Here is a 14,904-nt window from a genome sequence, read left to right as displayed (position 1 = left end):
GTAAATCTATAGCTGTAAGAGAAACTAGTGCTAGTGCACCTCATTGCACTAATACTTGGTCCTCCAGCAAGAGATACCAGGAGGTCCTACTACCTGGATAGGCCTGGCTGTTGGGGCTTTGGTGCCAGAGAGCTAATCGGGCACATTGGTCCACTTCAGCTGTCTGGAGCAAGCAGGAATCCCGTCCAGCCCTGGTCAGAACCCGACCAGGACCAGGTTCAGGAGAGGCTGGATCCCTATGGTGTTCTATGGGAAAAACCAGGCGTCTGCCAACGTCCAAGGCTGCACCTTCACAAAGGAACCCTATCACCCCGAAGTCAGACACATCGGAAATTCTGAAGCCTTGGTGCCCTGGAATGAGAGATATCTGGGATCCCTCATTCCTGGAGAGGCCTGGGTCCCTATCGGGCAGCACTTCCAAATGGGGAATGACTATTTCTTCTCTGTAGCCATAGTATCAGATTGTCTTGTGGGAGGAGCGTCCCCCTCCACGCAGGAAGCTATCCAGATGTGAGACTGGGCCATAGACCTCAGGCCTGAAGGCCTCCAGGTGCCCAAGGCCTGGAGAGAAGGCCATGTTACACATACTGGTGCAGTGCAGTTCTGGGTAGCCAGAGAATTGCAGAAAGACCACCGTGGAGAGATGCCAGTTCCTCGGAGTGGGCTCTTTAGGGAACAAAGCGTGGGATTCCATCCCTAACCTAGCTATAAGCGTCTGTTCCCCAGAAGGCACATCTGTTGGGAATATGACTGCCTTGCCTTGGCCAGGTGGGTGGGCCGGTGTGGGGGATCCTTCAGTGAGAGACCAGGGAGCCCTGGTCCCTGGGTAGAGGGAGGCCAGGACGCTGGAGGAGATTCTTTTGGTAATAATAAATTATTAATAATATTTATAAATAATAGTAATAAAATAGATATAGTCAATAAATATTGTAAAACAATAATGTAAAAAATACGAAACTGTTTTCATATTTCATCAGAATTAATCACTGATAATTACACTGATTTCATGTAGGCCAAGAAAGAAAACTTCTGCAACTAAAATATAGTACAACACCAAGACATTCTTGATTATAAAGTGCATCATAATTCCTAGATGGTAAATTTATGACGGAGAAAAGAGCAGTCCTCAAATTGAAAAAATTCAGGTGTCTTTCAGAGGCAAATCCTAGGCTTGTAAAGTCTACTTCAAGTGAGTGTCTTGTGAAAAGTATTTGGTACTTTTTGGTTTCCTTAGAAAAGGTCTATCTAAATGCACAAGCCAGAAATCTTACTGGATAAAACCCCAAAGATGTTCCCACTGAAAATAAGAAATCTGCCTTTAATTTCCCATTGATTAGCATCTTGCTAATCAATATAATGCTTGTTTGACACTGTTAATCAGAGAATGAAGTCTTTGGCCTCCGTTCTTTGCTTTAGGATGTTAAATATGTGAATGTGATATACAGGAGAAAAGTGTAGCATAAATCTATACGTGTAATAGAAACTAATGTTAGTGCACCTCTTTGCACTGATCATTGTTGTAATTGATACAACTGTAAGAATGCATCATTCTTTAAGGACTCAGGTGCAGTGTACATAATTCTTATTCAAAAGGAAATATGCATAGAGGCCTGTTAGATATTAAATATATTCGGGAGACTTTGAAACTTAGCATGCTAACCAAAAATGAGAGTACAATTATTTCTGAAGCCTGGTCTCTGAAGATAATGAGAAAGGTGTTCAGAGCAGTCTATCAGGGCCACACGGCACATGTTGTGCACTCTCTCCCCACTGTAATGAGTGACGAGGACAACATCAGTGACAAGACCTGCTCCAGGCTGATAACATACGATGTGCGTTATCTCGTGGCACAGAATGTTAACATTGATTTGTAATTGCTGAAAGATGCATATTGAGGGGCACAGTCTCTAAACACTGATCAGAAGTTTAGGGCACAGTCATTCAGAAACAACGTTTTGTTTTAAACGCTTGCCAAAGCCATGAATTTGCCTTTACGGTTTTTGATTGAGAGTGGGCTCAGGCTCGCAGAAGCATTGAGGACCGCTGTCCTGGCAGACCAGATTGCCTTTCGGGAGAGAGGGTGAATTAATCTATACCTAGGACTGGATGATTCATTTAAAATTCATTGAGCATTTTCTATATTCAAGAGTATGTGCCATGTGCTATAGATCTTAGTGTTAAAGGACAAAAAAAATCACTTTGACAGTTTTGTAGATAATATAAACAAATAAGCATTTGCAGTCAAATATATAATACATACTTTTATGTAACAGGGAATTATGAAAGAACTGTGGAGTGGCACCCAAGGCAGATGTAAGTGGTTAAGTATAGTTTCTGGCATCATCATGCTCAAATTCAGTTTTTCAGAACTAATTAGAATTGGCTGGAGGAAGTAGGAATGAGGAATGGGGCATTTTAAGCAAGGGGGGCACCTATGTGCAGCCTAAAGACATGAGACAGTGGAGCTGCAAGAGAGTCATTGTAGGTGGTACCAGGAGAGTCCTCATCTTTTTGAATCTTCTGCCACATTCCAAGGCTTTATCCTGGAGACAAGAGGAGCTATTTACAAACTTTGCACAGGCAATGATATAATCAGATTTGTATTTTATAATGACCACTCTCAGAAATGTAGAGAATGCCTGGAAAGAGAGAGGCCAGTAAGCAATAAGATAAGAAGAGAGATGTTGAGGGTCTGAATAAGGTTGTAGCAATAGCAATGGCCTTTTAGATCCGTTTCCCAGGGAGAAATGACAGGATTTGGTGACTAATGTGGGAAATAATACCAAGATAATGGTAACTCCTAGAAATCTGGCTTGGGTTATTTGGAGATAATATCATTCACTGAGAGAAGAAGTTTGGCAGGGATGAGAGAGGGTGGATTGAGGAGAGAGAGTTTGTATTTGGAATTGTAGAATGATGTCTGTTGGGATACGTGGAGAAGACAACCTATAGATAGTTGGGTTCAGAAGAGCAATCTGGCCTAGGGTTAGACTGCTAATGTATAGTTTATGTGAAAATGTCACAGGAAAAGCTTCCTGAAATTCATTAGAATGGCCCCTGCTTCCATAGTCTTTATTATTATTATTATTTTTTTTTTAATTTTTCTTTCAACGTTTATTTATTTTTGGGACAGAGAGAGACAGAGCATGAACGGGGGGAGGGGCAGAGAGAGAGGGAGACACAGAATCGGAAACAGGCTCCAGGCTCTGAGCCATCAGCCCAGAGGCTGATGCGGGGCTCGAACTCCCGGACCGCGAGATCGTGACCTGGCTGAAGTAGGACGCTTAACCGACTGCGCCACCCAGGCGCCCCTTATTATTATTATTTTTTAATGTTTATTTACTTTTGGGAGAGAGAGAGAAACAGAGCATGAGCAGGGGAGGGGCAGAGAGAGGGAGATACAGAATCCAAAGCAGGCTCCAGGATATGAGCTGTCCGCACAGAGCCCGATGTGGAGTTTGAACTCACAAACTATGAGATCATGACTTGAGCCGAAGTCAGACGTTCAACCAGCTGAGCCACCCAGGCGCTGCATCCATAGTCTTTTCTTAAACACAAGTAAACACAACATTTTATTTTTTTTTCCCAATGTGTCTTTAATTCCTTGGACTTTACTTGAACTTGGCATTTATCTGATGAAACCACTTTCTATGCCACCCTTATTAAAGGATTTTTCTTCTCCTTGATTGTCAAGGAAGGAAGGGTTGGCTTTCTCACTAACCCCCTGCTTCTGAAAGACCACTGGTGCATCATTCACTTACCACTTACGCTTCTCTTTTCTTTTCTTTGTAAGCTATTACCTCCTCCAGGACACTCTCAGTATTCTCAGTGACTTGTCTTTCCCAGACAACTTCTTCACATTCAGTTCAATTCAGCAAACTGTGCTAAACACCTGTCACGGGGCAGGTGTTTCTACACACCAAGGATGTACATCCTTGAAGAACATAATGTACGGGGCTGTGGCGTAGCCTCATGGCCAATAGCACAGGCTCTGAATTCAGACTGCCTGTAATCTAATCCTGGCCCTACCACTATCTAGCCTGTTGGTCTGCATCAGTTTCTTAACTTCTCTGTGCTTCGGTTTCATCCTGAAGAAAATGAGCATAATGGTAGTACCTCATGGATAATTTTTTGAAGATCACACAAAATAAAATAAGGTACATAAAATGCTGAGCACAGTACCTGATGTGAAATAAGCTCTCAAAAAATGTCAGTTATTACTATGAATATCAAAGCAAGGATCCTTGTCTTTAAAGCAGTTGTTGGAGATAAGAAAGTAACAAATAATAAAATATAATGCTGTAAGTGCTATGAAAACACAAGAGGGTGGAACCAGTAAGGAAATCAGGGGAGACTTCACTGAAGGTGGGACATTTAACATAAGTCTTAAAGGATGACTTCATCAGATGGACAAATAAGAAAGAACCTAAGAGAGAGAGAGGGAGAGGGAGAGAGGGAGAGAGAGAGAGAAAGAGAGAGAGAGAGAGAAAGGATCAGTATGTCAAACTCTTAGAGGGTAGGGGGATATGGTGGGTTTGAGAAAAAGAAAATGATCTGATAAGACTGGCACATAGAGTGATGACAGATTCGTGATAGGAAATGAAACTGTAAGTATTACAAAGATTTTTTGATGCCACGATGAGAAGTTTTCAGTTTATCCAAATCCAATTAGGAGCTACCGGAGTATTTGATGGCCCATATGCTTTTAGAATTTCTTGAGCTTCCTGTTTTCAGTGACCTCCATCTATTCTGCCACAGCGACATGCCGATGCAGCTTCAAGTTAGTCCCTCTCATCATCCAAAACTACTTTACCACCAAAGTTCTCACTACAACCTGCGCTTCTGATGTCTTTGCTTCGGTTGGATTCTTACCTCATCTTTAGCAGAATATTAGCCATCTGGCTTCTCCATAGTCCTCCTGTCCAAAATCTCCTTCTCTATCTCGGTATCTCCTTATAGGCCTAGACTTTGTGGAGAGCTCTTCTACTGATGTGCCTGCATTGTTCTCTAAACCTTCTCGTGCTTGACCTGCAATTGTTATGTTGCAGTTTTCCAGTCCCGGAAAAGCCCCCTATTGCCTACTTTCTTTTGTCCTAATTTAAACTCTATTGATCCATCCCAATATTTACTACCAAACTCGGGCTATATATTTACTATTGCTCACTAGCTACCTATATGTCCATTATACCCTCCCCACCCCTTTTAAAATCATATTTAGTATAGTGACAGCTCCAAATTTGTGCATCTCTGGCTCCTATACTCTCAGTATGCCATCTGTATTTGTTTTAACTGAGTCTGAAGCTATTCCAAATTCCTTTCCAGGGATATGTTTGTTTCCAAAGACTTCAAAACGTTTACAATTCTGTCTACCCAGAGGAATTGAAGAAGTAATAGGAAAGAACAAATAGATTATAGGTAATACCCATTCATTGAGCATTTACTATAATCCAACCTTGGTATTAGCCGTGGCAGAGCAGAGCTTAGTCCTAAGTGGTCTGTCTACAAAATCCATGTTCTTTCTACTCTCCATGATGAATGGCAAAGGAAAAGAGGAAGAAGGGAAGTAATAATAGCAGGTACAATTTTTATAATTCCCTAACTCAACATGATACAAAGAGTGTGTGTTGGACTAATTGGAGAGCACATTTGGCTGCCTTGCTTGCTTCAATAAGTATTCTCTTTAAAGCCATTTAATTTCCATCTACCCAGGTCCTGTGTAGTTTTCTCTGTTCTACCATCCTGTACAACAGTGGCTTGGGAATTATGTGTGTCCTGATGTCTTTCCAAAGTTCTATAAGGGAAGTGGAGACAGCTTCTCTCCTGGGATCCCAACACCTATCTGGGGTGATACCAAATTCCCAGCTCGCCTATGGCAAGACTGAAGAGTGTGGAACTTCTGCACCAGCTTCATTTTTGCTACATCTTTTTTTTAATGTTTTTATTTTATTTTTGAGAGAGAGAGAGAGTGTGGGGGAGGGGCAGAGAGAGAGGGAGACATAGAATCCAAAGCAGGCTCCAGGCTCTGAGCTGTCAGCACAGAGCCTGACGTGGGGTTCACACTCACTGACAGTGAGGTCATGAACTGAGCCAAAGTTGGACGCTCAACCGACTGAGCCACCCAGGCGCCCCCATTTTTGCTATATCTTTAACTATGTGCCTGAGGGCTGGACCCAAAACTGAACAGTCTGCTTGTTTGAATATTCTACTCAAATCTTTCCTCTCTCGGGTATGTGTATCAATTGGGTTTTGGTCAGGAAAAAAAGAACTCATTCTACGTATATCAGTTATAAAAAGTTTAAATGGGAATTAAGGGCTTATATGCAGAAAGGCTACATAGTTTGTGGGTTCTGCTGTAAAATAAAAATGTGGGGCCTCTAGTTCAAAAGTCATTAAGAACTTCGAGATGGTGACAGAAAAGCAAACCAAGAAGGAGTCTGCGAGGTTTGAATTGTGACCTCTCCCAACACACAAATTCCTCTGTTGAAGTTCTACACCCTATGTTGAAGTACCTTAGAATGTGATCTTATTTGAAAACAGATACTGCTGTTGTTGCCAATATGAGTTAAATACTTGGTTTTTCTGAACTTTTGACAGTTTGTGCAGATTGAGTAGTTCAGAGTGAAACTGTCCCTGACTGTCAGGAATTAATGACACCTTAGGTCACCTGTATTTATGTAGGGAAGCCTCTGGATTTTAGCACAGTATTAGTTTTGGTGAGTCACCAAAGCTAATGACATCAGGGGATTTTTTTTTTCCTGTCTTATACTTTTTCTTCTTTGGGTGCGAGTTCTCCTTACCCTGTTTTTTTTTTTTTCTCATACCCTTTCTATTTTCTTATGTTTCATATTACTAACTATTAATGAACTGCAACCATTGGTTTGGTTCCTGGATGAATTTTTGTGAAAGAATTTTAGAATTATGAATTTTCTATTTCTTAGACAATCAGCCATAGAAGTGCTACTCACTGTAACTGTATTCAATTGCTGTTGCTACATATAGTTATAATAACATGGTGCACTACTTAAAAACACTAGGCATAAAATGAATGTTTTCAGGTGGAGTGGACTACAAGTACAGGTATGTTTTGAATGTTGATTAATTGTATATTGAAAGGCTATAAGCATGTGACAGTAAGCATCCAAGTGAAAAATCAAAATCATAGTTATCCAGATGTTTTATCTATGAAGCCAGCATCTGGAAATACAAAAACATCTGGATGACTGGCTGTATTTACCACATTTCATCCGACTACTTTGGCATCATGCAGACGTAGACCAAATCATGTTTGTCTATATCAGGAGCAGTGATAAACTGCAATAAAAATCATGTTGTTAAGTAATATTAAGGTAATACAAATAAATCACCCGAAAGTCACTAGTTGAATTTGAAATTATATCTAAACTATTGAAACACATTCTTGTATGTACATCGCAATTTCTTTATTTGGGCTACAGTTTATAAGAGGAGCTTCAGAAATTAAAATAATGGCTTATAATGTATTTCTGAAGCACGAGGAAGTGATCCGGGTGTATTGCAGATGAATATATGAATTTGATTGGAGTTATGAAATAAAATTTGGAAAAGTTTTAGCAAGTTTTAAACCACTGGTTTGGCTTTGTATGTTAATCCTTTGCAGCAAATATAGATGGCTAAGATACCAAAGGTATTAGTCTAATGTCATATAGGCAAAGGCACTATGGAAAAGTGGATTGGCAAAAGGACGGGAATAGGTGGTGATAGGAGTCGAAGAAACCCAGTCATCGAAGAGCTATGGGACACAGACAAGTCAATGTACCTTAAAGGAGTTCGAATGAAACACAAGAATGTACGTAAAATCACCTTGCCTTGACACCGCATATGGCAGGTGTCGAGTAAGTAGCAGTTGCCCTCTGCTCACAGAGCACTATGGAAATCCACATCGACCAAACGTTCCTGGGTGGGCATAGTTCACTTTGCTTAAAGTTATGATTGATTCTGTGTGGACAGCTTGGAGTCTGGAGCCTGTTTCGGATTCTTTGTCTCCCTCTCTCTCTGCTCCTCCCCTGCTCACACTGTCTCTCTTTCAAAAATAAATTAAAAAAAATTTTTTTTTAAAAAGGTTATGATTGATCGTTGTCATTTCAGGGGAGGTAATTTTGTGCCTTGTAGTTACTGAGGACTAACTCATTATCATTTTAGTTGCTATATATGTCTAAAAAATAATTGTAAGAAAAAATATTTTAACAAATTTATTTTTGTCTTACATCTTGGAAAACAGAGATGTTATTGTATTATTTTACATGGCAGAAATGAAGATGCTAAAACATTGCTGAAAAGCCATTTCAGAGAGAGAATGAGAATGAAAATACACGTGTTCCACTGGCCAGTTCAGTGTTTGTTCCCTTGACCTTAGTTATGCCAAGTAAAATTGTTATGATTGATCTCAATCCCAGATTGGGTAAGAAATAGCCTGGCCTCAAATGGCAAGCCGTTTACCTAGCAACAAATACTGTTCCACAGCTTTATATTTTTATCAATATAAAATTTAATTTTTAAGTTTTTGTCTTCTCAAAAAACAATTAAATTTAATATGCTGGGATCCCTTTCAACTTAGGTATTTATAGAATCTAGTCACAGTTGTAAATGGTCAGCAGTGTTAGGATATGCTACTGCTTTTTTCTGTCAGGAAAGAGGGCACATTCTCAGACTACTAGCAACTTCTGAGTCATTTGAAAATCCCTCAATATCATTTTAATACATAATCTATTATCCTGGGTTGTAGGAATAGAAATAAAGATAGGTAAATATAGATATTTCCCCTTTTGTGTCTTTTAAAACATGTATGCAAATTTGATTATGGTATATCAAATATTATTTTGATAGAGTCAGTAAGGTGGTTTGTTATCTCCATGTGACTACTTTTATAAGTCTTAAACATATTTTGCATAGTAAATACTCATTTACAATTTTGGGGAGAATAAATAGAGATTATTCATGTAAATTACCTTAAAATGAAGTAGCTTCTTTTAAAACATTTTTTTAACGTTTGTTTATTATTTTTGAGATAGAGACAGAGTGCGAGCAGGGGAAGGGCAGAGAGAGAGGGAGACACAGAATCTGAAGCAGGCTCTAGGCTCTGAGCTGTCAGCACAAAGCCCGATGCGGGACTCGAACTCACCAACTGTGAGATCACTACCTGAGCTGAGGTCGGACGCTTAACTGACTGAGCCAACCAGGTGCCCCAAAATGAAGTAGCTTATACTAATTATATTATGTCACAAACTGATTTCCTATTTAAAAGTAGTATTTTACAACACTATGGAAATTTTAAATTTAAAATATGTCTATGCAGAAGGAGCACTTAAGGAAATAATTGCACATCATATTTGTACAATAAATATAGAAGGACCAAGTATTGTTTTTTTCCCTCTGGCAGCATTCAGTACCACCTACTATCATAAGCATTTCAGAACACATTGTAATTGTAATAATAATCCTATGAGGTAATTACAAGTAGTGGTCCCATTTTTCAGGTGCAGAGACTGAGATATGGAAAGATTAAGGAATTGCCAAAGATCACACAGCCAATAAGTGGCTGTGCCAGGATTCCACAGTGGGTCATTTGGCTTTGGAGTCTGAGCTTGCACCCACTCCCCTTACGATGCCTAACTAACTGCTTAAAAATAATGAAGAAAATTGACCGGTCCCTATAAAGCTTCAACAAAAGTACAGTTAACAATAACTTTATTCTAAAAATGACTTGTTTCAACAGATTAAAAAGCCACAAGCTGTTGTATCCAATAGTTCTTTGTAAGTAACAGCTGCTCTGCATTGTGCAACTTCCCACAAGCATGCCAGAAAGTTAATATCAATTACAATTAAAGAGGAAAATTATTTTGGGTAATGTAACATTTGACAAAAAGCCTTGGTAAATAAAGCACTGGCAAAGAGCTAAAATATTAACGCTGTGCTAAAACTTTTCCTTTTTTCTGTGCCGACTTTCTTAAAAGGTGTGAACTGTGAAATGGAAGTTGATGAATGTTGGTCCCAGCCCTGCCTAAATGGTGCAACCTGTCATGATGCTCTGGGGGCTTATTTCTGTGACTGTCCCACTGGATTCCTTGGTGATCGCTGTGAACTCAGTACCGATGAATGTGCCAGTCAGCCGTGTCTCCATGGAGGGCTGTGCATAGATGGACACAATAGGTACGTTTTCTCCTGTGTTTGGGCGATTGGCTTAGAGAGAACTCACTGACCAACCAACCACTACTGTACCTCTCTGGGGATTTTGGAGAGCTCATGTCCTCAGCTGAAGATGTTCACACTGCTTTCCACTTTATTTTTTTATTTTTATTTTTTAATGTTTATTTTTGAGAGAGAGAAAGAGACAGAACGTGAGCAGGGGAGGGGCAGAGAGAGAGGGAGACACAGAATCTGAAGCAGCCTCCAGGCTCTGAGCTGTCAGCACAGGGCCCGATAGGGGGCTCAAACCCATGAACTGTGAGATCATGGCCTGGGCCGAAGTCAGAACCAACTGAGCCACCCAGGAATCCCTGCTTTGCACTTTAAATGACAAAAACTTGTAACATTCAGATTTTACTCAAAAATTCATCCTTTAGAGGTCATTTGTCCCAAGAGTGAGAATTTTCCAAGTCACTCTGGTAATCTAGGACTGTTTATATTACAAAAAAAAAATGCCAACTTTTCAATTCCACTAAACTTGTTATAGATAGGGAAAGTGCAAAAACAAAGTTATAGATTATTCTATATGTGAATATAAGGTGGTATTTACATAATTACAAGCATATAAATCAAGTGATGAAAAATAAGTCCTTTAGAAATTGTATATAAACAGTGTTGGAAAAGGCAGTGATATCAAATTGATTGTATCTTGAATGTCCAGGTGTTTGGAGACTTGGGTGAATACTTTTGAGGGAGTAGACTGGCGAGAAGTAGCTATGTGAATCTGCTCCGAAGTCGATTCTATCATTGACTTTTCAGCCGATTCTATCATTGGCTTTTAATTTATTATTTAAAATAATAAATAAATAAATAAACCTTACTGCAATATAAATAATAAATGTAGGTGATGGTAATTGATTATATATAAAATATTTTATTTTTTTTAAATGTTTATTTTTGAAGGAGAGGGAGAGGGAGAGAGAGACAGAGACAGAGACAGAGACAGCTAGTGGGGAGGGGCAGAAAGAGAGGGAGACACAGAAGCTGAAGCAGGCTCTAGGCTCTGAGCTGTCAGCACAGAGTCTGATGCGGGGCTTGAACTTAGAAACCGTGAGATCATGACCTGAGCCAAAGTCAGAATCTTAACCTACTGAGTCACTCAGGTGCCCCTGTAGAAAATAGTTTAAAAATAACTTTCGAATACCTCTTTAAACCACAAATACCGAATTATCAAATGCATGGCAATTTTAACAACATTAGTATTTAATGTTTTGTTGGATCCTTCAGCAGCTCAGTGGAAGGCAAGCTGAGCATTCATATTTTCACATTACATTAGATATCCAAAGTTCAGGGAAGTTAGGTGACTCCCACAAGTTCACACAGTTAATTCTTTGTAGAAGAAAGACTAGAATCCAATTCTTCTTTATTTAATAAGTAAGATCCAGTTTGTCCCAAATCTAAGTTTCAAAGAGAATCAGCCTCGAAAGGGGAGGAGTAAAAGGCACATGTACTTCAAATATATCCAGCAAAATAATGTGATTTTAAATAGAACAATGTAGTTGTGTGTTTCTTTTGTAAACTCTAAAGTATAACTTTTAATCACATTTCACGTCTTGACTCTGACTTTCAGTTTTACCCAAACCATTCTCCAGTGACAAGAATCTATATTCCCCAAGGCAGATTACTGACCAACATGTAGACTGACCAGAATGGAAGTTTCCACACATGTACTGCATAGGAAGAGCAGGAGGTCCCCCCATCCATGCTTTACTGCCTCCAGAAAACATCAGGACAGAAAGTACACAAAGCTTTTGCTTCCTATGGAGATGCAAACAAAACAAGGCTACTGAACCTTGCCACCTTTCAATTCTTTGTGTAATGTGCCGTGGATAATTTTTCTGTTTTACCCTTCTCTCTCTTAGTACCTAAATTTTGGGGAGATGAGTACAAGGTCAACAAATACAACCTGACTTTAGTTTCCCACAACAAAAATGAACACATTTTCTATGAGGTTTATGGGAAGGTCAGAAACTATACACCCAAGAAACAAAAAACAAACAAGTTTCTTGTAGACCAAAGGGATATTCAAATAGAGTTTCCAGGAATTGGGGCCCACTAGCCAGCCTCTAATACAGGGCTCTTGTCTCTAATGTCTTATATATAGTAGATTTTTAGTAAGAATTTTAATTAGTAAGAGGATTTCTCACTAGCAATACATAACAAATTATAGTGACTTATTACATTTGCTAATATTTCAGTTTCCTTAGTGAAATCTTCTTATCTGTGTTTGGTGGTAAACATTCACACAAGCCATAGTGAACAGAACTCTAAGTCTTTATAAGTTCATAGGTGTTCTTTCCCCTAGACCTTCATTTCATCAAAGCCGAGTGTGCAACCCCATGTTTTTATAATACTAAATCCTTGAGGAGATCCCATATAAATTATAAGCTCCTCTTGATAAAGTCGACAAGTATCCCCATCAGATTTGTGTTTTGAGTCTCTCAGATGATCTCACTCAACCAATGAATGGATAGAAATAGCAAGACTAAAATATTCCTGTAATCTAAAAATAAGAGAACGTAAGTCACAATTTATATAATGAGGGCTTTTCCTGTTTTTTTAAATAATTTATTGTTTCATTTTTCATAAGGGACCTTATTAATGGGCTGTAAATATAAAAGAGCACCACAGTGGTATAAATCATTCTCTACTGCCTTCACAAATATTAACAACTTTATTTAGTACTACTTAGTAATAATTTCTTCAGTGTTTTCTGATGTTTCAGATACCGTGTCTATTCTTTCTATGCACATTCAATTATCACAATAACCCTGTGACATAGGTACTATTGTCTTCAATTTATGGATGAGGAAACTGAAGCAAATAATCATGGTTTCCAAATAACCTTGCATGACATTTTTAAAGATTATCATAAATTTTAAAAGATAATCAGGTACCAGTATGGAAATACATAACGTGTTCAGGTTTGTAGAGATAATTCCCCAGAGTTTTTGAGACAAGTGTTAAAGCCATGCTCGGGGTCTCAGACTGATGGACAGGGGAAGAGACAGGATAAAGGTACTTGATCTCAATATGACCAAGAGTTGATGTGAAAATTTCATTTTACTCTCCAGCTATAGCTGTAACTGCGTGGATAGTGGATTCACAGGGACACATTGTGAGACCCTGATGCCTCTATGTTGGTCAAAACCCTGTCACAATAATGCTACATGTGAGGACAGTGATGACAATTACACTTGTCACTGCTGGCCTGGTAAGTGACAAAATATCTTCCACCAACTTTTTTTTTTTTTTTTTTTTTTGCTTAGAGTAGAAACAAACCACTTATGGCAAATGTAAACTAAAAAAAATCTTACTGTTAAAGGTTTAAAAGCAACTCTTTCTTCTAGATTCTGTTTTTTATTGTTATTTTTTATTTATTTATTTTTGAGAGAGAGAAAGAGAGTGTGAACAGGGGAGGGGCAGAGAGAGAGAGAGAGAGAGAGAGGGAGACACAGAATCTGAAGCAGGCTCCAAGCTCTGAGCTGTCAGCACAGAGCCCAATGTGGGACTCAAACCCACGGGCCACGAGATCATGACCTGAGCTGAAGTCGGACACTTAACCGAGTGAGCCACCCAGGCATCCCACTAGTTATCATTGTTCAACTGAATTCTTCATTGCTCACACATACCTACTGCTACACTATGCATTGTCTAAAGTAGGTTACCATGCGCCTAATCGTTAGAACCATCTAGAGGAAACAGAGAGGGAAAAATGAATAGAAGAATCAATTTTAGCATGGTCTTCATGGAGAAAAATTCACTTGAAGATGCTTCCTTTTCTTCCAAGATATTTTCACTGATACCTAGAATATATTGAAACCCATGAAACAATATTAAAACCCTAGGAGACTGTATTATATTTCATAGTCAACATAATTACAATGGTCCCATAGAGGGTATAGAATGATTATTCCAGAAATAGGTGTATTCTCCTCAGCATTTATAATATAATTGAGATTATTAGTTTAATATACATAAACCATAACTGAAAATTACACATAAAGGGTAATTAGGCTAGAATGTAGAGGTAATACCAGAATCAGTAGAAAACATTATATAAACACTTGAGCCAACCAGTCACCTGTGAATATTGCTGTTAGTTTTATCAAAAAAAACCTGCTTAACATATTTTTAATCTAATTCTCACTGGGATTTCACTGATAGAAATAAGAGAGCATTTCATGTCTTCTTTCTTGATCCACTGGAAAATAATGATAAACATATGATTATTTAAAATCTTGTTGTTACAAGCTTACTAATCATCTATCCCCTTCTGCCTTTCATTTTACTGTCTCAGGAAAAAGTAATCCTGTGGTTGGGGAGGAAGCATGGAGACTGGGGTCAAGTTGTTAGTAGCTTCCTATTGAAAGGCATCTCACTACCTAAGGGACATTTAATATGCTTTGGCTAAATGTATTTCATAGGTAAAACAAACAAACAAGTAAACGTGAAAATGTAAAAGGAAGTTTGGAATTCGGTGGCTCGGAAATCTTTGTAGGTTGTGTCTGCCCACTTCCAGGTAATGAACGGGGCATGTTTTGTTATCCTTTGGTCATTGGCTTGATTTACATACTCAAAATATTCCAAAATGTGTTTTTCACATTCTTGTCATCAGTCAGCACTCAACATTCACACAACGCCCTGTAAAGGATCTCTATCTGGAAGCAGAGGTAGAATGGA

The 14,904-nt window shown here is 38.8% G+C and overlaps 1 protein-coding gene across 1 annotated transcript in view; it reads left to right on the top strand.

Annotated features, from left to right (window-relative positions):
• CRB1 (crumbs cell polarity complex component 1) overlaps positions 1-14,904 on the top strand; it is a 215,075-nt gene that overhangs the window by 74,908 nt on the left and 125,263 nt on the right. The window contains exons 3-4 of the mRNA XM_086694610.1: positions 9,990-10,185; positions 13,296-13,435. Coding sequence (XP_086550736.1) covers positions 9,990-10,185; positions 13,296-13,435 — 336 coding nt within the window. The remainder of the gene's footprint in view (positions 1-9,989; positions 10,186-13,295; positions 13,436-14,904) is intronic.

Source organism: Puma concolor, chromosome E4 (genome assembly GCF_028749965.1).
Source record: "Puma concolor isolate L17-30 chromosome E4, mPumCon1.1.hap2, whole genome shotgun sequence".
NCBI lineage: Eukaryota > Metazoa > Chordata > Mammalia > Carnivora > Felidae > Puma > Puma concolor.
Note: the sequence above shows the minus strand (reverse complement) of the source record. Positions and strands in the feature narration are given on the sequence as shown.